This window comes from the organism of the source record quoted next, unplaced genomic scaffold, assembly GCF_019419815.1.
Source record: "Pyrus x bretschneideri cultivar Hongxiangsu unplaced genomic scaffold, Pyrus_bretschneideri_v1 Contig57, whole genome shotgun sequence".
NCBI lineage: Eukaryota > Viridiplantae > Streptophyta > Magnoliopsida > Rosales > Rosaceae > Pyrus > Pyrus x bretschneideri.
The window spans coordinates 1,518,370-1,538,705 of NW_025999795.1; the positions used below are offsets into that span (position 1 = coordinate 1,518,370).

At 37.6% G+C, this 20,336-nt stretch overlaps 4 protein-coding genes across 10 annotated transcripts; 2 read left to right on the plus strand and 2 right to left on the minus strand.

Moving 5' to 3' along the window:
* The first annotated feature begins 405 nt into the window (after positions 1 to 405).
* On the plus strand, positions 406 to 4,716 carry LOC103943428 (calcineurin B-like protein 4). Of its 4 annotated transcripts, XM_048571221.1 has the most exons (10): positions 410 to 761; positions 1,171 to 1,398; positions 2,653 to 2,758; positions 3,052 to 3,134; positions 3,229 to 3,288; positions 3,484 to 3,592; positions 3,739 to 3,791; positions 3,883 to 3,963; positions 4,054 to 4,166; positions 4,275 to 4,716. In XM_048571221.1, exons 3-10 carry the CDS (start codon positions 2,683 to 2,685, stop codon positions 4,336 to 4,338), a joined length of 639 nt encoding a protein of 212 aa, XP_048427178.1. In that variant the 5' UTR covers positions 410 to 761; positions 1,171 to 1,398; positions 2,653 to 2,682; the 3' UTR covers positions 4,339 to 4,716. The 4 variants fall into 4 exon arrangements, with proteins under 4 accessions (XP_048427180.1, XP_048427178.1, XP_048427179.1 ...); XM_048571223.1 differs by lacking the exon at positions 1,171 to 1,398 and having other exon boundaries at positions 406 to 761; positions 4,054 to 4,167; positions 4,371 to 4,716; XM_048571222.1 differs by lacking the exon at positions 1,171 to 1,398 and having other exon boundaries at positions 2,620 to 2,758.
* A 1,757-nt stretch (positions 4,717 to 6,473) lies between these two features.
* On the plus strand, positions 6,474 to 10,290 carry LOC103941484 (dipeptidyl aminopeptidase 4). 4 transcript variants are annotated; one of them, XM_018646057.2, is made up of 7 exons: positions 6,474 to 6,728; positions 6,838 to 6,922; positions 7,149 to 7,637; positions 7,761 to 7,955; positions 8,278 to 8,307; positions 8,422 to 9,531; positions 9,621 to 10,290. In XM_018646057.2, exons 3-7 carry the CDS (start codon positions 7,194 to 7,196, stop codon positions 10,170 to 10,172), a joined length of 2,331 nt encoding a protein of 776 aa, XP_018501573.2. In that variant the 5' UTR covers positions 6,474 to 6,728; positions 6,838 to 6,922; positions 7,149 to 7,193; the 3' UTR covers positions 10,173 to 10,290. The 4 variants fall into 4 exon arrangements, with proteins under 4 accessions (XP_018501573.2, XP_048427177.1, XP_009349960.2 ...); XM_048571220.1 differs by having other exon boundaries at positions 7,204 to 7,637; XM_009351685.3 differs by having other exon boundaries at positions 6,844 to 6,922.
* A 57-nt stretch (positions 10,291 to 10,347) lies between these two features.
* On the minus strand, positions 10,348 to 13,613 carry LOC103941485 (putative RING-H2 finger protein ATL21B). The gene is made up of 2 exons (XM_009351686.3): positions 12,837 to 13,613; positions 10,348 to 11,088 (listed from the first exon to the last, which is right to left on the minus strand). Exons 1-2 carry the CDS (start codon positions 13,534 to 13,536, stop codon positions 10,688 to 10,690), a joined length of 1,101 nt encoding a protein of 366 aa, XP_009349961.2. The 5' UTR covers positions 13,537 to 13,613; the 3' UTR covers positions 10,348 to 10,687.
* Positions 13,614 to 19,193: 5,580 nt separating this feature from the next.
* Positions 19,194 to 19,703, minus strand: LOC103941487 (succinate dehydrogenase assembly factor 4, mitochondrial-like). The gene has a single exon (XM_009351687.2). The coding sequence runs from the start codon at positions 19,634 to 19,636 to the stop codon at positions 19,310 to 19,312; it is 327 nt and encodes a 108-aa protein (XP_009349962.2). The 5' UTR covers positions 19,637 to 19,703; the 3' UTR covers positions 19,194 to 19,309.
* Between the last annotated feature and the right edge of the window lie 633 nt (positions 19,704 to 20,336).

Consider the following 20,336-nt stretch of genomic DNA (forward strand, 5'->3'; position numbering starts at 1 on the left):
AATTTTTTAATAGCCAAAAGAAGACAAAAAACAATATGTGAGAGAAAAAGAGGGAATGAAATGAAAATAAAAAAGGAGAGAATCCTACTTTGTATGAAAAAGGAGATTAGTCATGTACATGCACGAGAACGTGATCCAAGTGACTCTAATTAATCTTAGTTTATTATGAGTCAAATCATGAAAGCATAAAGCTAATGAGAGCCGTTGATAACTATATATTTTTCAATTCCCACTTTAACTAAATAGAAAAAAATATAGGAAATGATAAATAAACAAATCAACATCGTTTCTGGGGAAGAAGGAACAACACAGATCACAATATATTATTAAATTCCTTTGAAAACATAAAGTAAGGATAAAAAAATAAGGTCAAAAATTTGGACGTGCGCAGTGAGGTGGGCGGGACCGGCGGGTCCTGCTAAGATGGAAGGAAATTTGGAATTATGTCTCTCTCAAATCGCTTATAAACTCGCAGTCGGCAATTTTGAAACGTAAAAAACTAAACAAGGAAAGCTCAAGAGGTTGGGCGAGAGAGAGAGGGAGAGGGAGAGAGAGAGAGAGAGAGAGAGAGATAAGAGAGAGAGAGAGACGGGTCACTTGCTCAGAGCCCCATATCGACAGAAAGCTGAGAAAACTAGAACTCTTTTCAGTTCCCAGACAAAGATTTGTACTTGCAGACGAGCAGAAAGCGTTAAGCTTCAAAAGCATTAATAACAACACCTCACGTTCTTACTGTTTGGAACTGCACTCTCTCCTCACAGGTCAGCTCTCGTTTTTCTCTCCAAAGTTTGATTTTTTTTCTCTTTTTTTCTTCATGTTCTTGAATCAAGATTGATGCTTTTTTCGACTTTTGGCCATTTGTTGAGTAAATGGAACTGTGTTCGGCTCGTTTTTAGTTGTTGACTTGTAATTGTTTTGGTTTTCATTTGGTTTTTGTTTGGTTGCCGAGAAAATCCGGGAAAATTTTAACACCATGTCTGAATTTGGTCACTACTGATGGATATTCCCAAGGATCAGATTTTGTGAATCCTTTTTCTACTTTTAAAGTTAAATTACTCTAAACTGCGAAGAGGGAGATTCAAATTCAGTTGCATAGCGATAGCACATCTGCTATGGTTGGAGTGACTATGTCCACGTCTGCATATGAACCTTTTTATGTTTGGTTCACAGAATGCTTGCATAATATCTGCGTCCCTTGCAACGAAAGCGATGTTCGTATCATGAGATAAATACAACGCTCATACATTTTCTCAGCAAGAAAAGTGAGATTTAGTGTGTCTTGCCTTTGATCTTCGTAAGTTTGTAGTTTCTACTTCTGAGATCAGTTATAGTGTAACAGTAACTAGCACTCAGATTTCAATAATTACTTAGGCCCTGGAGGAGGCCAGATTTGCTTAGGTAAGCTTCATTGCCATTGAGCCTTTATGCTAAATGGAAAATTCTTGGGATCTTTTGATATAGGCGCCTCAATTTTGAATTTTTTAGATCAAACATCCATGTCTTTTAGTGATTTGATTAACTTTTTTTTTTGTCATAATTTTGGTGCTATATGCAAATTATATTGTAATAAATTTCCTATAATCTAGCCTTTTGATTACACTCTCCTCCGTTAGAGATAATTGTAAAAAAAAAAATGTTGGTTAGATTCAATTTATTTTCACAATAATGCTACAATTTAGCAATAATTATCTACGATTGAAGATATTTTCTTTCCAAAATAGTTTAAAATATTTTTAAATCCCCAAAATCAAACGTAAGTTTTACTTTAGTACGTTAAGAAAAAATAGGATTGAGAATGGTATAAACGTACCAATACACAATGTGTACAAAATAAAACGTACCAAAATTGCAAATAAATTTACCAATTAATGATTTTTGTAAATTCAAACGTACTTGCAGATAATATATACGTAATATATTGTACCTAATAATAATTCGTCAACAACTAATACTTAAAAAAAAGCAAAAAAAAAAAAAGAAAATATAATTTCACAAAAAAAATTGAAAAAATTACACGGGACTTGTATGTTGATCACCAACTATTTGAAAAAGAAAAAACCATTTGGAAAAAGAAATAATATTAAATGTTTGCATAACAAAAAACATATTTAGAAGAGGAGAAAATATAATTTAATTACTAAAATCTCTACTAAATAAGGAAAAGGGCATCCTGCAATAAAAAATAAATTCAAAAATTATTTTAATTTAAAAAAATAGAGGTGACTATATGATATAGAAAAACTGTAGGAGATTAATTTTTCCAAAATTCTTGGTTATTTGGAAGATTGTGAAATTTCCGATACATCTTTTGTATTTACTCCTAGCACATTCCTGCCTGCCGACTACGAGTGGCAGAACTCAAGGATAAGTGTTTGTTACTCATGGCCTTTGGTTTTGTGTGATTATTTTATTTTCTTATGTTGATCATTTAAAAAACAGCGAACCTCACTTAGTGGGATAACGCTTGTTTATTGTTGTTTCCGTTGTTGTTGTCGATTGTTTCAAATACGCATTTGTGTGTTTTAAAACAATTTGTGCATTTTTTTGAGCGTGATAAAATATTATTGACTGAATGCCATCCTATCTTGATTTGCTGCTAAGTGCTAAACTATTTTATAGCCATCCGGTCATTCTGTCTTGCTGATTGTTCAGGAACTCCAAGTGAATTATGTTGGTTTGTTAATGGGCTGCTATTGTTCAAAGGAAGCTAAAACGCCTGGCTACGAGGACCCTAAGATTCTTGCTGCCGCGACACCTTGTAAGCATGCTTTATCACCCTTCCACTCACTACTCTGCCGCAACTTTTCTCGTTTACATCTTCGTACTTCCACTCATAAACAATCGTACTCATTTTTTCCGTTGAAACTGCTTTTGAAGTGATAACTAATCTTAATCATCCATCACTAGTCCGTACTTAACTGATAGTTTGAGATCAACTTGGATGCTGCTAAAGATATTGATCACGTATTTTGTCTCCTGATCATGAGAAGTTAGATATTAAGTTACCAAATGGAGAATTGAAGTTTTGACTTGAATTTTTCTTTGTTGCAGTTTCTGTGAACGAAGTAGAAGCCTTGTATGAGCTTTTTAAGAAATTGAGCAGTTCGATATTTGATGATGGACTTATCCACAAGGTAGGTTTGCTAAAACTTTCAAGTAATTACTCTAAAATTTGGGTGCTTACGTTCAACCGAATGATAATATTCTGTCATCTATCTTTTTGAGCAGGAAGAATTTCAGCTCGCGCTCTTCAGGAACAGAAATCAGCGCAATCTTTTTGCAGACAGGGTGTGTAATGCTGACTCCTCTTCTCTCAGATTATTTCATTTCGTTATTTGCTGAAGGGAGTGTGATGATGGTGCAATACGGGAAGGGTGACTGATGTTCATTTTACGTGTGGAAAATCTTGTGTGTTTATTATTAAGTAAACGCTAGACGCGGTTTTTTATCTACAATACATTTAATCTTTGGGTGTTCATGTAGATTTTTGACTTATTTGACATCAAGCGCAATGGGGTTATCGAGTTTGGAGAATTTGTTCGATCGTTAGGTGTCTTTCACCCCAATGCACCTGTCGAAGACAAAATTTCATGTAAGAACATTACCCTTATCCTCTGTATATCAAACTAAAATCTTCTGCACGAATATCTTCAATTTATCTGGAAAAAGAAACAAAATTGGACACATCTTACTAAAATGTGTTGTAATCTGCTAAGGGACGTGGGAATTCTTTTGCAGTTGCTTTTAGACTGTATGATCTGAGACAGACAGGGTACATTGAGCGAGAGGAGGTCAGTTTCTTACAGACTTCATTCTTACAATCTGATCTCTCTAGATCGAAATCGCTCCTCGTTAACTTAAGGTAATAATATTCCATGACAGTTGAAGGAGATGGTACTGGCACTTCTGCACGAATCTGATCTGGTACTCTCGGATGATGTCATCGAAGTGATTGTGGATAGGGTGCGAATTCATATATATATTTATCGCGATTCCTACACTTCCTTGCTCAGTTAGCTGAATGTTCTTACCTTCTTTGCCCTTTTTCCGCAGACATACAGTGACGCAGATAAGAAAGGCGATGGGCGGATTGATGAAGAAGAGTGGAAGGAATTTGTGATGAAGCATCCGTCTATGATCAAGAATATGACTCTCCCGTATTTAAAGTAAGCAATATTATTAACTTGAAGTTTGTTCCTCTTAGAAAATTTTACTTTACTGAAACCGCCCTCTTCGTATTTCTTGTTTCCGTTCTATTTCTTACCATGTTGCAGGGATATATCAGTAGCGTTTCCGAGCTTTGTGATGACTTCTGAAGTTGAAGATTCAGAAATATGAGAGTATGACATGAAAGATGCTCATGTGCCAATATGGTAATTACTTCGAAGGCCGTTCGAATGAAGCCACTCGCACTTCACGAAGAATAAATTTCTACGGTGACACCATAGAAATCTCGAGATTAAGATGAAGCCGCGAAGAACTGCTGGCGAAGAAGTCGTTCCTGGAGTTGCATTCATGCTGTCCTCAAAGTCTCAACTGGTTCTTCAAATCTAGGGCTGGCAAACATAAGTGTATATATAGTCTGTCCATGTATTGGCAGATCACGTTGTCTTTCCACTTTTTTTTTTCTCCCTTTGTAATGCTGCTTCAACATCAGATGTTCTGTGATAAGATTTGTTGTAGAGTTATGTATGCCAGCCGATCCTTTGATGCGAAGTTGATTGTTCTCAACCCTAAGAGCCAGAGTGATTATTCTTTAACGTTGCGCACACAAAAGTTTGTGTGAACTTTGAATTAAACGGATACAGGTTAAGTAAATAAGTCAGAACAGTGTGCTCAAATTTTATACAAGTTTGAATTCTTTTTCTTGTCAATTTTAGCCTATGACAGATTCAAAAATTTATCCTTGAAGGATCATCTTGTACAAACATCCAAAAAATTTTAGATGAAACTACATTTGAAAATTAAACGATGCTAATGTCGTTCATGATTCATACAAAGAAACGTTAGGAATTGGAGGACAGATGAACAATGTTGATCTTGATTAACCAATTATTCGAGATGGGTTAGTCCAACACTAATCTTAATTAACCAATTAGTCTAAAAACATATGGTAAATTCAGACTCGTGTGAAAGTGCTTGTAATTGAAAATAGTTTCAGACTAGAAAGTACTTCGAATGCTTGTTGCAGGAAACACTCCAAGTATTTTTTCAAGATTTACTTTTATTTTTATTTAAAATTGGTTCCAAAAATATTTCCGTTCTGAAATGATTTAATCTTGATTAGCAAATTATTCGAGTTGGGTTAGTCCAACACTAATCTTAATTAACCAATTAGTCTCAAACCGACGGTAAATTCTTTTCTACCGTGAAATGATGAGATTTACTTTTGAAAAATGAATCATCTCTCGATTCATTCTACTAAATTCTCTTCATCAACTAATTCGGACCCTTAAAATTTAATTCAATGGTTACAAATAGGAGTATACTTTAAAAATTATAATAACTTTAATCGTTAGATCAAATTTCAAGAATTCAAATTATTTGATAAGAAGAATTTGGTGGAAGAGATTCGAAGACAACCTCTTACCTTACTTTTAGTCAAAGTAAAATGATGAGAATTAAATTAACTATTGAGTAATTAATGTGAAAAGACGGGGAGCAATCATGTACCATGGGCTCCACCGCGTTACTCAATGTAACATTTGGCGCCTGCCCCTTGATCAACCGACAAAGTTGGCATATTAACACGTGGCGTTGGTCAGTTGCGAGGTATTCGGGATCTCAAATGGCCACCGAATTAATACATAACAATTCGGCGGGTGGATGCCGAAGACTACAAATTCTGACAAGTGAAATTTTGTCTACAACATTCCTTATGGTGATTTTTTTTTCACTCTAATGAAAGAAAGTGAAATTTTCACCGAGGAATGTGATGCCAATGATCTTTATGAATCGAATATATCTTCACTGTGACGTTTGATATTGTTTATATATCATGTGCAAATTTATTTTCATAATATTACATTATTGATTCAAAATTTTGACATTTGTGCATAAAAATTGCTCTCCTGCAATAAATACTTAGTTTATTCAAAATTTCAAATAAATACATGTGAGATAAAAAAATAGAACACACAACTCCAGCTAAAAGATTAATAATTTAATACACACTACTCAAATTTAAACTACAAATCGCTTACAAATTACATTACGATTGAATAAGCTTATACCTAAGCCGTATTGCGAAATTGGTTGATGAATGCCAAGCCACAAAATCTTCAATGCCACCCTGCCATATAATTTTGCCACTCAATTCATGTTATAAAAATATTTAAATTGATAGTACCGTATGACAGTAATATTGCGAGGGATTTAATTATGTTGTGTATTTTTGTTCATCATTAGCATGGCGCGTGCATCATACCCAAAAAGCTAAACCAGATCTATTTGTTGTTAATTAGTTGCCTAAAACGATTAAGCATGATTAAGCAAAACAAGATAGAAACGTCACAGCCTTCTTCAACCATCGTTTCCTGGAATATTTTCAACGCACGTACCGCTAACATCTTCACATCTCTCTCTCTCTAAAAGACAAATCGATTCGGTGATTCCAAAGAATCGAACTTTCTCGGAATTCCAATACGATTCTCTCATTTTTCCCAGGAATCCAAAAACCCCACAACTTTGTATTGCTTCGGAGCTCTCATGGCCGATCGTTTTCACAGGTTCTGCTCCACCAATATTTAAAGTTCTTCGCTTTTTGTTATTTATTCGATTTCACTTTTCATTGATTGATAGTTTTTGTTCTTTTTTGTTTGTTTTTGTTGGGTGGAGGTGCAGTTTGGTAGTATTTGATCGGATCCAGTGGATAGTCTCCTGCAGTGCCAACAAGGAGCTTATTATTGGGATTTCTTAGAAGGTAATAATTTTTAATTAATTACATGTTTTAATCTTAATTTTGCTTTAATTGCTGAGGAAGTTGTGTTGAAGTCAAAAGATTAAATTTTTATTAATGGGTTTTGGATTTTGATTTTTAATTGCTATTTTTGGGTTTGATTGATGAAGAATTTTGATTTTGTTTGATTTATTTTGTGATTTTTGTTGATTATATGGATATTTATTGATTGCTACTTTTTGTTGGTTAGATTGATCTCCTGTGATTGTTCAATCAATACCAATTCATATTTGTAATGCAATCAGTTGTTGAGGATCATAAGAAGAAGAATTTAAAGCGTTCGAGATCATTTACTTTCGACATGCCTGTGACTGACCTGAATTTGACACACAGTCTTGATGACTGTGTTCTTTTCCCACTCGAAGATATTGTGCAACACCCATTGCCGGGATATATTGCTCCGACTTCAATCAGTTTCAGTCCTGATGATACTATTATAACTTATTTGTTCAGTCCCGATCACACTTTGAATCGAAAGGTATTTGCTTTCGATCTCAAAACTGGCAAGCAAGAGTTGTGTTTCAGTCCTCCTGATGGAGGACTTGACGAGAGCAATATATCACCAGAAGAAAAGTTGAGGAGAGAGAGGTCGAGGGAGCGTGGGTTGGGAGTGACACGGTATGAATGGGTGAAGACAAGCTCTAAAAGGAATGCAATCATGGTGCCATTGCCAGCTGGGGTGTGTTCCTCAATCCCTTGGTGCAATCAAACATCCTTATTTACGCATACGTGTACATATTTGTATTTTATATTTTTACAGATTGAGTTCTCATTGATGATATGGTCCTTGCTTTATGGACAGATTTATTTCCAGGATCTTTCTAATTCACAAGCCGAGCTCAAGCTTCCGTGCACATCAGGTTCACCAATTATTGATCCCCATCTATCTCCAGATGGTACAATGCTCAGTTATGTAAAAGATTGCGAGTTGCACGTTCTAAATTTGTTATACAATGAATGTATTCAGTTAACATCTGGTGCCAAAGGAGATGTTTTGGTAAGTTTTCTATACAGTAACTCTAGGTCTGGACTAACTGAGTAACTCAATATTATTAGTATTTTTATAGTTTGCAACTATAAAATCTTTCTGTCACAATTAGTATGTTTTAGTGATCGGAGCTTAAGATAACATCCTTGTGACTTGGCCTCCATCGCTTAAGCCAACATAAATTCTTAATCTTTCTGTCACTTAAGCCAACATAAATTCTAAAGGAGTTCTAGTGGATTTGTAGTTTGGATTTACATTCAGTACCAGTAGATTAAGATAGTTGAATTTCTGATCTTTTCATTGATATGAATCTGGTTTTTCCGTGTCGCAGACTCATGGCCTTGCAGAATATATTGCTCAGGTGAGAAGTTCATGTAATAACCTCCTTTCATTTGGATTAAATTGATGCTTTAGAAATTTCTCAGAAGGTTTATTTAAAACTATTCTTAGATTCTCCGAATTTTACTCATGACAGGAAGAAATGGATCGCAAGAATGGGTACTGGTGGTCTCTAGACAGCAAATTCATTGCATTCACAGAAGTTGATTCTTCTGAGATTCCGCTTTTCAGGATCATGCATCAAGGCAAAAGCTCTGTTGGTTCTGAAGCTCAAGAAGATCATGCATATCCCTTTGCGGGAGCTTCAAATGTCAAAGTTCGCCTAGGTGTGGTTTCTTCTGCTGGAGGTCCTATTACTTGGATGGATCTTCTGTGTGGGGGAGCAGATCAACCAGACAGTGAGGACGAATATCTGGCAAGAGTAAATTGGATGCATGGAAATGCTTTAATAGCTCAGGTTTTGAACAGGTCACACAGCAGACTAAAGATCCTTAAATTCGATATTAAAACTGGGAAGCAAAAAGTTTTAGTGGTGGAAGAACAGGAAACATGGGTTAGCTTACATGACTGCCTCACACCTCTGGACAGAGGAGTAACCAAATTTTCAGGGGGATTTATCTGGGCTAGTGAGAAAACAGGATTTAAACATCTTTATCTGCATGATTCCAATGGAACATGTTTAGGGCCTATCACCGAAGGAGACTGGATGGTTGAGCAGATTGCTGGTGTAAACGAAGCTGCGGGACTTGTTTATTTTACTGGAACCTTAGATGGGCCTTTGGAATCACACCTTTATTGTGCTAAGCTTTTCATGGATGGAAACCAACCCTTGCAAGCTCCAGTGAGGTTGACTCGTAGCAAGGGGAAACATGTGGTGGTGCTTGATCATCATATGAGGAACTTTGTTGATATCCATGACTCCCTTGATTCTCCCCCTGAAGTTATACTGTGCTCCTTGCACGATGGAAGCTTGATTATGCCTCTGTATGAGCCGTCATTAACGGTTCCAAGATTCAAAAAGCTTCAACTTGAGCCACCAGAATTAGTCCATTTGCGGGCTAATGATGGGACAACATTGTATGCAGGTCTATATAAGCCTGACGAAACAAGATTTGGACCTCCTCCTTACAAAACCTTGATCAGTGTGTATGGTGGACCGAGTGTACAGCTCGTCTCTGATTCTTGGATAAATACAGTTGACATGAAAGCGCAGTATCTAAGAAACAAAGGCATCTTAGTATGGAAGGTGAGTGGATTCTGTGACAAATTTGACCATTCCGGGTTTTCTTTTTTTTTCTAAATTTTATTCTTACCGTCAAATTTTCATGTTTACAGTTGGATAATAGAGGAACTGCTCGACGTGGACTGAAGTTTGAAGGCTCTTTAAAGTACAATTGCGGTCAGGTTGATGCCGACGACCAACTGACTGGAGCTGAGTGGCTTATAGAAAAAGGGTTAGCACGAGCAGGTCACATTGGATTGTATGGTTGGAGCTATGGTGGATATCTTTCAGCTATGACTCTTGCCAGGTTTCCCGATGTCTTCCGGTGTGCAGTGTCTGGCGCCCCTGTTACATCGTGGGACGGGTATGACACATTCTATACCGAGAAATACATGGGACTGCCTTCTGAGAACGAAGAAGGATACGAGTCTAGCTCCGTGATGCACCATGTGCACAAGATGAAAGGAAAGTTGTTGCTCGTCCATGGCATGATCGATGAAAATGTGCATTTCAGGCATACTGCAAGGCTCGTCAATGCTCTTGTTGCGGCTGGAAAGACTTACGAGCTATTAATTTTTCCAGACGAACGTCACATGCCACGCCGGCATAGGGATCGGATTTACATGGAAGAGAGAATCTGGGAGTTCATAGAAAAAAGTTTGTGAAAAATGAACCACCTGTTTATGTCTTGTGAAATTTTGTTGTTCGTATCCTATAACGTTCTTCCAATTTGGTTGTTCTGTCCTAATTCCATCAGGGATCAATAAATTTCTTTTTCTTCGAGTGCAAGAAACGGAAACTAGAATTCTCTTATTACTGTCAAATAATCAAACACCAGAATTTGAAAATTTTCTCTGAAGTTCTTTAAATCTCAAAACAGTTCTTACAGGGGTAAATAAATTCATAAAAACAAGAAAGAAAAGAGCTTGAACTTCAAGTTTTAGGCTTCTTTGGTGTGCCTGAACCTTCAGGGTCAGATTCGCGCTTTCTGTCACCGGGAATGGGTGCCCCTTGGAAGTCAGAACCGTTCGACAGTGGCAAATCCGCTCGCTGGATCACTTGCCTGACCCGAAAGAAACAGAGAAAAAAGAAAACAGAAAATATGTACAAATTGTTGGTGAGAAAGGGCGAAAGATTTTCCAGAAAAAATGTGATGGCACATGCATTAAGATGTCATGTATCACGGTGGAGAATTCCGGCAAATAGGGCAAGTCGCATTCATTTGAAGCCATTCATCGATGCAATCAGCATGGAAGCAATGCTGGCATAGGGGGATGGTCTTCAATGTCTCCTTGGGCCGGTACTCGGACAAGCATATCGAGCACGTGTTGTCATCGGGCTTTGGTAAGCGCCGGCTTTCTCCAAGGACTATTTTTGGGTAGGCCTCGAGGCTCGGCCTATCGAGACCCCTGACGATGGTGGGCTGCGGAGCCACTACGGAATTAAACTCAGGCAGAGTTCTACGGCCCCTTGTTAACGACTTGACCTTGCCAAAGACGCAGCATAAAACCCCCAAAACGCACAAGATTGCTGGCACTCCAACTCCAACAGTAATAGCATAGCGTGCGCCCCTTGGGATTCCTGATCGAATTAGCAATTCAGATATAAATTAAGATGTAGTAAACGTATGAGAGACAAGGAAATAGAGACCAAACACATGCATGCAAACACAGGCCCAATCATGTTGGGTTCGAGGAGTATTCAAGCTTGGGGGTATGGAAGTTCTTCTTGTCAATTGAGCTAACTTACGCCATGTATATCGTATATACAGTCGTAAAGTTCGTTGATGGGTCATAACTCATAAGATAAAAAACTTGTGTAGAAGCACCTAGATACATCACCCGCATAGTACTATGGAAGCTTTCCACAAAGTAAACTCTGTTTTTTTGTCCCTCTCAACCCTATATCGACTCTATTGTGTGAGATTTGTTCTAATTAGGCAACTGTTCACGTACAAGTTTCTCCAAAAATAATGCACTAGACAAAGCTTTCATAATTTGACTCTATAAATGTCGAGTTTTGACTACAAGTGATATTACCAAGCTAATCTACACTAAGGGAAGAGGTTTAAACCCGAACCACAACTATGAGTTGAACATCCACCACTTGCACATAATGTCGAGTTTATACTGCCATTTTCCAACTCTTTGCGCGTATGGAGGTGTTGACGAAGTAGGGTTTAGTGGGTGGCTCTAATTAACGGGCAGAAGGTCAACTAAACCAAAGGATACGATGTTGACTTATGATCGCAGTCTGGAAAGCGTCGAACGCACTTCCAACAAAGGAAGACTCTAACGCTTACTTTTACTTATCTTCAAGAATCGCCAATCAATCACAATCTTAGACATTCTACGGTAATTTGAGTGAGCGTGATACTTATATACAAAAATCAAGTACTCTGGGTTTGATATCTATAATACTATTGCTGCACTAGTATAAGTTCAAAATGTTGATATCACACTAATGACTCCAATATATTAGAATCACACTCAAATTTTCCGATGTACTGTAAAGTATAATTAGTATATAAGTTCAATATATTTGTATCACGCTTACCTTTTCCAACCTAACCTTTATAAAATCAAATTGTTGACCACTCCCATTACAAACCAAAGATAAATGAGTCATGACCTAAAAGTCAACGCAGATAAGTTTCACACACGTATACTAACATTCTTTCAACTCCTTTATGCTTATAATTTATAACTTTTACAATATATGAAGTCACATATGAATGCAACAGAATTAATTCTTAACTTATTAAAAACGAAATTAGCTATGTTATTGTCACTAAACTATATATGCACGTCTGCAACTTTTGATCATTAAGTGTATGACACTCACATCTCATTAACAATTAAAAATCACTCACAGAGAGCGAAAACAATTGCTTATACCAAATCTTTAATGTGAACACTTCACAATTTGTACTAAACAAGTACTTTGGATATGAAGTTGGCATAAAACTTTATTTTGGAGGGAATAAATGTTTGGCTTAAATGTCAATATGGTCCTTACGTTTTATCTTATGGGTCAATTTGATCTCCGTGTTTTTAATTTGGCCAAATTAGTCGTAGTAAGATCAGATGATTGATACGACACCTCAAAATATTTTTTGCGCCAAATAACATTGTGGACATCTATCTGTTGGATTGCAAATCAGATGAAACATAGGTACCATGTTGACATTTAAGCCTAAATGTTTCACCACTAAATTATAAGACGAAACATGAACATGGTTCCTAGTTTGAGAACTTAATTAAAAACAAGAAATAAACAACTAAGTAATCAGGAGTAGAGCAGTAGTTAATAGTTTACTAATCAATTACCTCGCTGAGGAAGTCTTGAGCAAACAACTTGACGACTAGAATTACTCTCAAACCCACACCGGCCACCACGTGCGGCACAACGGCCGCACCCTGGCCTGTCCCACGCGAGCCGGAGATAGCCATTGAGGTCTGACGACACAACCTCCGTGTACAACGGAAACTCAACCGGAACAACAAACGTACCGATTTGAGTGCATGTCGATGTAGACGCCAAGAAACTAATCACCCTAGAAGAAGTGGTGGCAAAAACTGTGTACGTAGAGCCGCTCATGCAAGCAATAGGGTTTAATAATCCGTATTTCAAATAATCCAACGAGCAATTGAAGAACGTAAAGCTTTCGTTTGTCACGCCATAAAATGGAGAGCCTGAGAGATTGAGGGAAAAAACTCGTTGTGCGAGGCAGCTGTTTGGATCGTTAATCCATATTTGTTGTTCGGCATAGTCTATACCCTGGACAGCGAACTGCCCGGAATAAGGAAGGGTGAGGATTGTATGGTTGCTGCTGTCACAGGACAGTTCAAAACCGGGATAGGAGCACGACTCTGGCTGGTTTTTTTGTATCCCAAACGGGAATTGGATGGCCGGCTCGCCATCGCCGCAGATATCATCCAACATGCAATTTTCTAAGCTGCTTGACAAGAAGAAGAAGAAGAAGAAGAAGAGGATGAAGAAGGAGAAGATTGGTCTGGGAATATTCATTTTTTGATGGAGAAAAGCTTATGCTTGAAAATGGATAGCTGGGCAGGCACAGTTGCCGTACACTTCCAATTTAAAAAGCAGTGTATCATATTTGACTTTATAAAATAAAGGCCAAGTCCTTCAGTCACCCTTCAGTTTTTTTAATTTTAATTAATTTTCAAACCCTGTAGACTAATATTTAATTAAATATGAAGGCGAGGATGACATGGGAACTTTTCAATTAAGTATATGCCGTAAAGGTGCGATATATGTATGTATCAACACAACGTGACAAATATACAAATATTTAAAGTACATAATTTAATTTTCTATTTTTGGGCGGTGATAGTGGGAGTGGCCATGCACGATCAGGATCAATGGAAAAAGGTAGAGAAATTTGGGGGTTCCTCACTGCCTCAATCTTGCTGGTAAAGACCTGTTCAAATGGTCTGGAGGTGGTCTATTCATGTGGAAAACACATAATGGTTTTTTAATTCAAACCAAAATATAACAGAGCTGCTCTCTTAGCATCCTTTGAGAACATATGAGGTCATTTTTTATATGAGTCCTCAAATTAATCTAACAGTAAATTAAGATATTAACTTAAATGATTTATGTTACACAGATATAAAATACTAATTGATAAAACAAAAACAAAAAAAAAAAAAAAGGTTTCACGTCATGTCCCTTTCATCTGCAAAACATGATCTCCTCATCGAATATCTAAACTCAGCAAATCCAATTGCATAAAACCCTAATAACTTTACACATCCAATTTCATCTCATATTCTATAAATAATTATACAAACTCAGTTAGTTACAAAGCACCAAAAAAATTGAGATTGAGTGGTTTCAAAAATTGGGATCCCTTCCTTCTTGAACGCATGTTTTTATATGAAATTTTTCGCCGACGGTGAAAAATTTGAGACAAGTGCCTCTCCCTTTTTCATACGCAAAAAGGAGAAAACAAAAAAATCAAGATTAGAAAGGGGAGTGAATGATTGAGAGAGATGGAGGGAGGAGGGGCTGCGGAGGAGAGAGACGGTAGGGAAAGAAGACGGAGTATAAAAAAGGACCTTACAAGCATGGGTGGAGCCATGAAGGGACCAGAATGGTCCCGAGCCTACCTTGATATTTTTTTTCGCACAAAAAAAAATAAAAAAATCTAGAGTTATCCCTCCTATTTCCAAAGCTTTTTGAGGGTATTAGAACCCCAACCAAAATCTTTCCTTATTTCCTTCACTGGGTTCAATTTGAGGTTGGTGGCTCTTATGCAATTAACCGACGTCATTGTGAGTTTTGAGGGACTCAAATGATAAGAAGAGAGAGAGAGAGAGAGGAAGTAGGCAAGAGAACTGATTTTTACTTTTATTTTTTATGGTATTCCCTAGAGTCTTTTAATACCATTACTTTTGTTTTGAATTTGATCAGTTATGATACTAGGCATGGGGGTTGAGTTGAGGATGAGGATGACAAGAACGACAACATGCCAAACCCAAATGATGATGGTCTGTAGTTAGGACACATCATATCCATATTTTTCTTAAATCAGAAGAGTGTTTTAAGGTGAACTTTTGGCCCCTCCTGAGCCAAAATTATGGCTGCGCCATTGCTTACAAGTCCCCAAAATGACAACCTTAGCAAAGCAGTTTTGCTTTATGATACCCTTAATATAACCTTCTCTATTTTTCTCTTATCAATAAAACACCTCGTACCATTGAACACAAACATTTTCTTCTAACAATACTACGTATCAAAACGACTAATGCTAACATTATAAATAAATATGTTTTGTTAGATATACAAAGGTCATATCATCTTCTTGGGGAAAATATATATTTGGGTGTCACTAGGCCTGCATATATCCTCGAGTGAGTATAAGTCCTATAAAATCATCACACTGATATTACTCTAGTGACATATAAGAATCTCCAGTCATCTAAATGGTCTTAAAGATCGATGCAAATAATTACAATGTTCTGAGTTTCATATGGGATCATCTTTGATGAATGCACAGTTGAGATGTGTTGTATTTTGCGTCATATTGATGCAAGCACAACTTGAAATGGTCAAGCCATTTATTCAAAGGATTAGATCACATCTAGAGCTATATATAGTGGTTAGGGGCCAAATTGTCATACATGTAGCATTAATGAGGCAGTTGAATATCATCAAATAAAATTGTAGATTGATCATCCTGAAATTCAACGGTTGGTGTTTACATATCAGAGATATGGTCCACCCAAGGGCTGCGCAGCACCAGGTTGGCCTGAATGATGTATGTTCAGAGGATGATTGGGATCATCGTATTTGGTTGCCTCAGATTTGTTGGAGGGCTTTTGCTCTTTTTTCTGCCATAGTTGACAGCTTGTGTTGAATTGGATAGTGTTTAGGTGTTTAGGGTTTATAGAGCGGAAGATTGTGTTGGTTACCAGGATCGTTTCTGCTTTATAAACCCTAAACGCCATGTCAAAAAAGATTGAATTGTATATTACGTAAACAATGAACTAATACATAGGTTATATACAACGTGACGATCAATCTAGAATCAAGAATCAAGGTATACGGAATGAGGAGAGAAACTGGATTTTCTTGTGGCCCGACATACGATTGTATTCGCTTATGAACCCATTTCGTGTTTTGCACTTTTGACTTTGGACCCACTATTCTAACGCACTTTCATCTTCTTTTTGTATTTTTTTATATACGAGCGATGATAAGAGAGAAAATTAGCTTTCAAGTCCTCGAATTGAAAATATTGTTTGTTTATTGTGAGACTAAACCCATCCCCCTTCCTTTAGTGTAGATAATATCATTTGTTAAAAAAAGCCCTAGAAATGAAAATGGAAATGACGGAGCCATGTAGGAACCTAGGTGGTCCAGACTAGAAACAATGATGAAGCTATACATGAACCGGAATGGAATAACAATTGTATAATGACATGTGATGTTCCGCCCCATGTCTCACCAGGGTGGTCTCAATCCCCTTGTGGCATGAATTTTATTTGTCAGTTGTTATGTAGTAAAACAACTTAACAAACTATAACCAATTGACACTATAGTCCAATGGTATTCTTCTTTACTACTAAGTGAAAGGTCTCAAGTTCGATTTCATAGATTGTGTTGACGTAATATATTTGTGTTGAATTATATAGTTTATGGCATCTGACCCCTGGCCTAAACCAATTTCTTACTCTTAGAATATAATTTGGGTATTGTTATTCACACACAAATTCTCATTCACTCTTTAAAATTTTCGACCGCCGGATCGAATGAATTGAAGAAGATCAAGACCAAAAATTACAAAGATGTGTGAGAGATAACAACGGATGTATGAATAATACTTTCTTATAATCTTATCATTCCCTTGGAGTAGAATATCTTATAAAACAAGGGGCGGATGGAAGAGCGTCTCGTGTGGGTGGGTTTAGACTTGTTTGACGCTGAAACCCATGTACTACGTTCAACTCTCTAATATGTCGTTGACAAAAAAACCCTCTCTTGTTTATTTTCTTTCATTTTATTTACTTTAGTTGAAGCCTACATATATAAGGTTCATGCATGTATCACTTTCATTTATGCTCCATTTTATTAGCTACAAAGATTTCAAAGAGATAGACTAATAGTTCATCACTAATCATAACGATATTGTCATCAACTTGACCATATGTGTAAGCTTATAGGCGTGGAACTTTATCACAAAATACATTGATGCAATTAAAATTGGAATGGTGACTTTTTACATTATTCAACACATTCATCTTAGAAATTGCTGGGATTACCATACATAGATTGCACGCTGCAGAAAACATATTGGAAAAAAATGTCATAATTCGAACTAGCATTAGTTGCAAACAAACATACTTTACAAGCCATTTCATGACTTTCTAATTTAATCGTGGATATAACTTCAAGAAAATGAGACATAAATACATCTTTCAAGGTTTACTAAATCGCCTCTAGCATTTAATGGAAGGAAGATAAACATCGAGCAGAAAACGGAAGCAATGACACTTGAATCAGTAGAAGGTTTGCGAGTCTGAGTTTAAAATGACGATTTTGAATCTATTGCAGCGATTTTCTAGTTTTAGTGGCGACTTTACCACATTTAGTGACCATAATAAATTCGTCACTCTTTGCCGCCAAAAGTATATTATAGGGCGATTGGAAGGTCGCCGCTAAAGGTCCACCAAAATTAAAATTATTTCCTTCCGTTTCTGTTCAAGTAATATTTTGTGTTTTGAACGAAACCATTCAGGTGATGATTTCCGTCCAAATAACCTAATTTTAGGAACCTCTTTGAAGGCTCCATGAGCCTTACCGGTGATTTGGCTTCCTAATTCGTTATCCTACGTTCACAGTTTTATTACAACCATTTTAAACGAAATTTGGTAACGATTTCCATGGCAGGTCTTGATCGCTTTGGATGATTATGCCTGGACGATTGCGACTCATACACCGGCTATGGATCTGCGACTGTGATATACATTGAAGCCTGCATATTCACCCAACCAATGTTCCATAAGCATCTCTCCAAATCAAACTTCAGCTCCCAAATCAGCTTTTATAAGCACAAAATAACAGCTTTTCTTTTCCCAAACTAACACTTGCAGTCGGAAAGAAACTACGCACAAAATTTGGAGGACACTATGAAAATCACTGCAAAAACCGAAAACAAGATGAGAGCAATGATATGCACAAGGATTAGGGTTTTACCAGGATGCTTCCATGCTGTTAACAAAAGATTTAATCACTTCCGCGCCACGCAATTTGGTAACTGTATCTCAACTCTTAGCCATGTTCGACTGGTTTCCTTATCTTGCCAAGTACAACCAAACTGAATGGAGAATCTCAACAAGCATTTGCAGACAATGAGATGCAAACTCGGACAAAAATTGATGTTCAAGTCCTAAATATAACAGGGATGGCATGATGAAGCTCATTTGCCTCTCAAGAACCAACCGAAAACAGAAATTCGACATTCATGTTTCCCTAGGTGCATTACCTGTGCTTTTGTCGTTCTAGGAATACTGATACAGTGATGTTATATACTTTGCCTGAGACTAGTGAACGAAGGGAATCAAATAGAACCAACGCCTGGTGGTTCAAGTGGTAAGGAGCCTGTTCCCCTTAAGCAAGGTCTCGAGTTCGAGCCTTGTGAACGGAGAAGCCAGCATTGGGAGAGCTTGCCCACCGAATGGGGTCCGACCCAGCTCGAGGGATTAGCCCTCGCCTACGTGCGGGCGATACCCTGGATTCATCCAAACAAGGAATCATATAGACGAAAAGTACCTCTAAAACCAGTTACCAATTACAAAGTAAATGAGATGCCAATCTCCAAACTGATCGATAAGGAATGACTTGTTGGATCAAACACTATTAACATGCGAATATTTTCCTATGGTATGCACTTACGGACGAAATTGAAAACAGTAATTCAAACTTTGAAAGGACTGCAGAATTGGGGATGTTTGTACCATATTACATCGACCTCGAACCACCCCCTCCGAAGGATCCCCCTCTTCGGCAAGGGTGCCGAAGCGCACGAATCAACCTCACCGAGTACTGGCCAATTGTACATGTACAAGACTAAAGCCCAATCAAAATCCAAGTTTCTTCGTTCCTGGTTTTCATCAGGTGCTGTTTCGAGTTAATTTTAGCTAATTTAGACAAACAAATAACCAGAGATTACGATCACCATTTTTATTTCATTCATCCAATTCCAAGCTAAAATTTCACAAAAAATTACATAACATTATTACCACGATTTGGTCAAATCTGGAAAAAAGAAAACTCAAAAATCACAGCACCGACCGTTTCGCTCCCAATCGCCGAAACGGGTGGGCTCCGGCCCTCTGGGCCCACCGATCTCGCCGGTCTCTTTATTCACCAACCCATCGTCGTCGTCGTCGTCGTCTTCTTCTTCAGCTTGATTTTCGTGTTTTTCTGCGACGGGTTCACTTTGCTCCTTGCTGGGTTTTTCGTGCTGGGTCTGCGATGGCGAGGCTGACGAGCACAGGAGCCGACTCACTGAGTTGAAGGCGGCGCGAGTTAGAGGCTCCGTTGTGGAGGTTGAGAGGATGGTCGTTGATGAAAATAGACGGCCCAGATTGATCGCCATCTTTGCTGATTTCTGTCCTTCTTTTCCTTTTCCTTGCCCGTTGTTGCGAAAGAGGGGTGAAATAGAATAGGAAGGAGGCAGGAGGGGAACACAATGTGGCTGTTGATACGGCGTCGTGTCATGGAGTTGCGGAGCCACGTGGTGGTTGTCTAAGTTTTATCGGAAGGAAAGAGATCCTCTTTGGATCCATTCCTTCTGATCCATCAAATCAGGGCCCAATTCATTAAATCAGGGAATTCATGTAGTTGAAAATTGATCAAACGGCTGAAATTATTATAACTTTTAAAGTAGATCCCTATTTGTAACTGTTGATCAATTTTTAACTGCAAGAATTTCCTAATTTGATGTATTAGAAATAAAGAATCCGGAGAAGATCCCTTTCCTTATTTGGCTGCCTATATTGGGCCTAAATAGGGAAAATTTCTTCAGTACGCCCGAACGCACCAAATCACGTGTCGCAACCAAGCGAATCTCCTTCTGGAATAATTTTTGTGTCCGACCGTCAGATTAGGTGCACTATCATATCCACTGTACCGCTGGACTGCATGTAGGTACAACTATAATACAAAGATCAATACTCCTTCCTTAAGTGGGTCGAGTGAGACATGAAAACTTCTCTTACATTCTCTTTGAGCAAAAGTAATCCCGCTTATTTGTGTTTGACAGACGACGTAGTTGGACATCGTACACAAGGATTGTG

Bases quoted from the DNA above. Each gene is read 5' to 3' on its own strand.
- LOC103943428 (XM_048571221.1), top strand. From the start codon at position 2,683: ATGGGCTGCTATTGTTCAAAGGAAGCTAAAACGCCTGGCTACGAGGAC. The intron at 3,792-3,882 runs GTCAGTTTCTTA...ATTCCATGACAG, and splicing joins GGTACATTGAGCGAGAGGAG to TTGAAGGAGATGGTACTGGC. The intron at 3,964-4,053 runs GTGCGAATTCAT...CTTTTTCCGCAG, and splicing joins TCGAAGTGATTGTGGATAGG to ACATACAGTGACGCAGATAA.
- LOC103941484 (XM_018646057.2), top strand. From the start codon at position 7,194: ATGCAATCAGTTGTTGAGGATCATAAGAAGAAGAATTTAAAGCGTTCG. The intron at 7,638-7,760 runs GTGTGTTCCTCA...CTTTATGGACAG, and splicing joins TGGTGCCATTGCCAGCTGGG to ATTTATTTCCAGGATCTTTC. The intron at 9,532-9,620 runs GTGAGTGGATTC...TCATGTTTACAG, and splicing joins AAGGCATCTTAGTATGGAAG to TTGGATAATAGAGGAACTGC.
- LOC103941485 (XM_009351686.3), bottom strand. From the start codon at position 13,536: ATGAATATTCCCAGACCAATCTTCTCCTTCTTCATCCTCTTCTTCTTC. The intron at 11,089-12,836 runs GTAATTGATTAG...TAATTCGATCAG, and splicing joins CTCAAGACTTCCTCAGCGAG to GAATCCCAAGGGGCGCACGC.
- LOC103941487 (XM_009351687.2), bottom strand. From the start codon at position 19,636: ATGGCGATCAATCTGGGCCGTCTATTTTCATCAACGACCATCCTCTCA.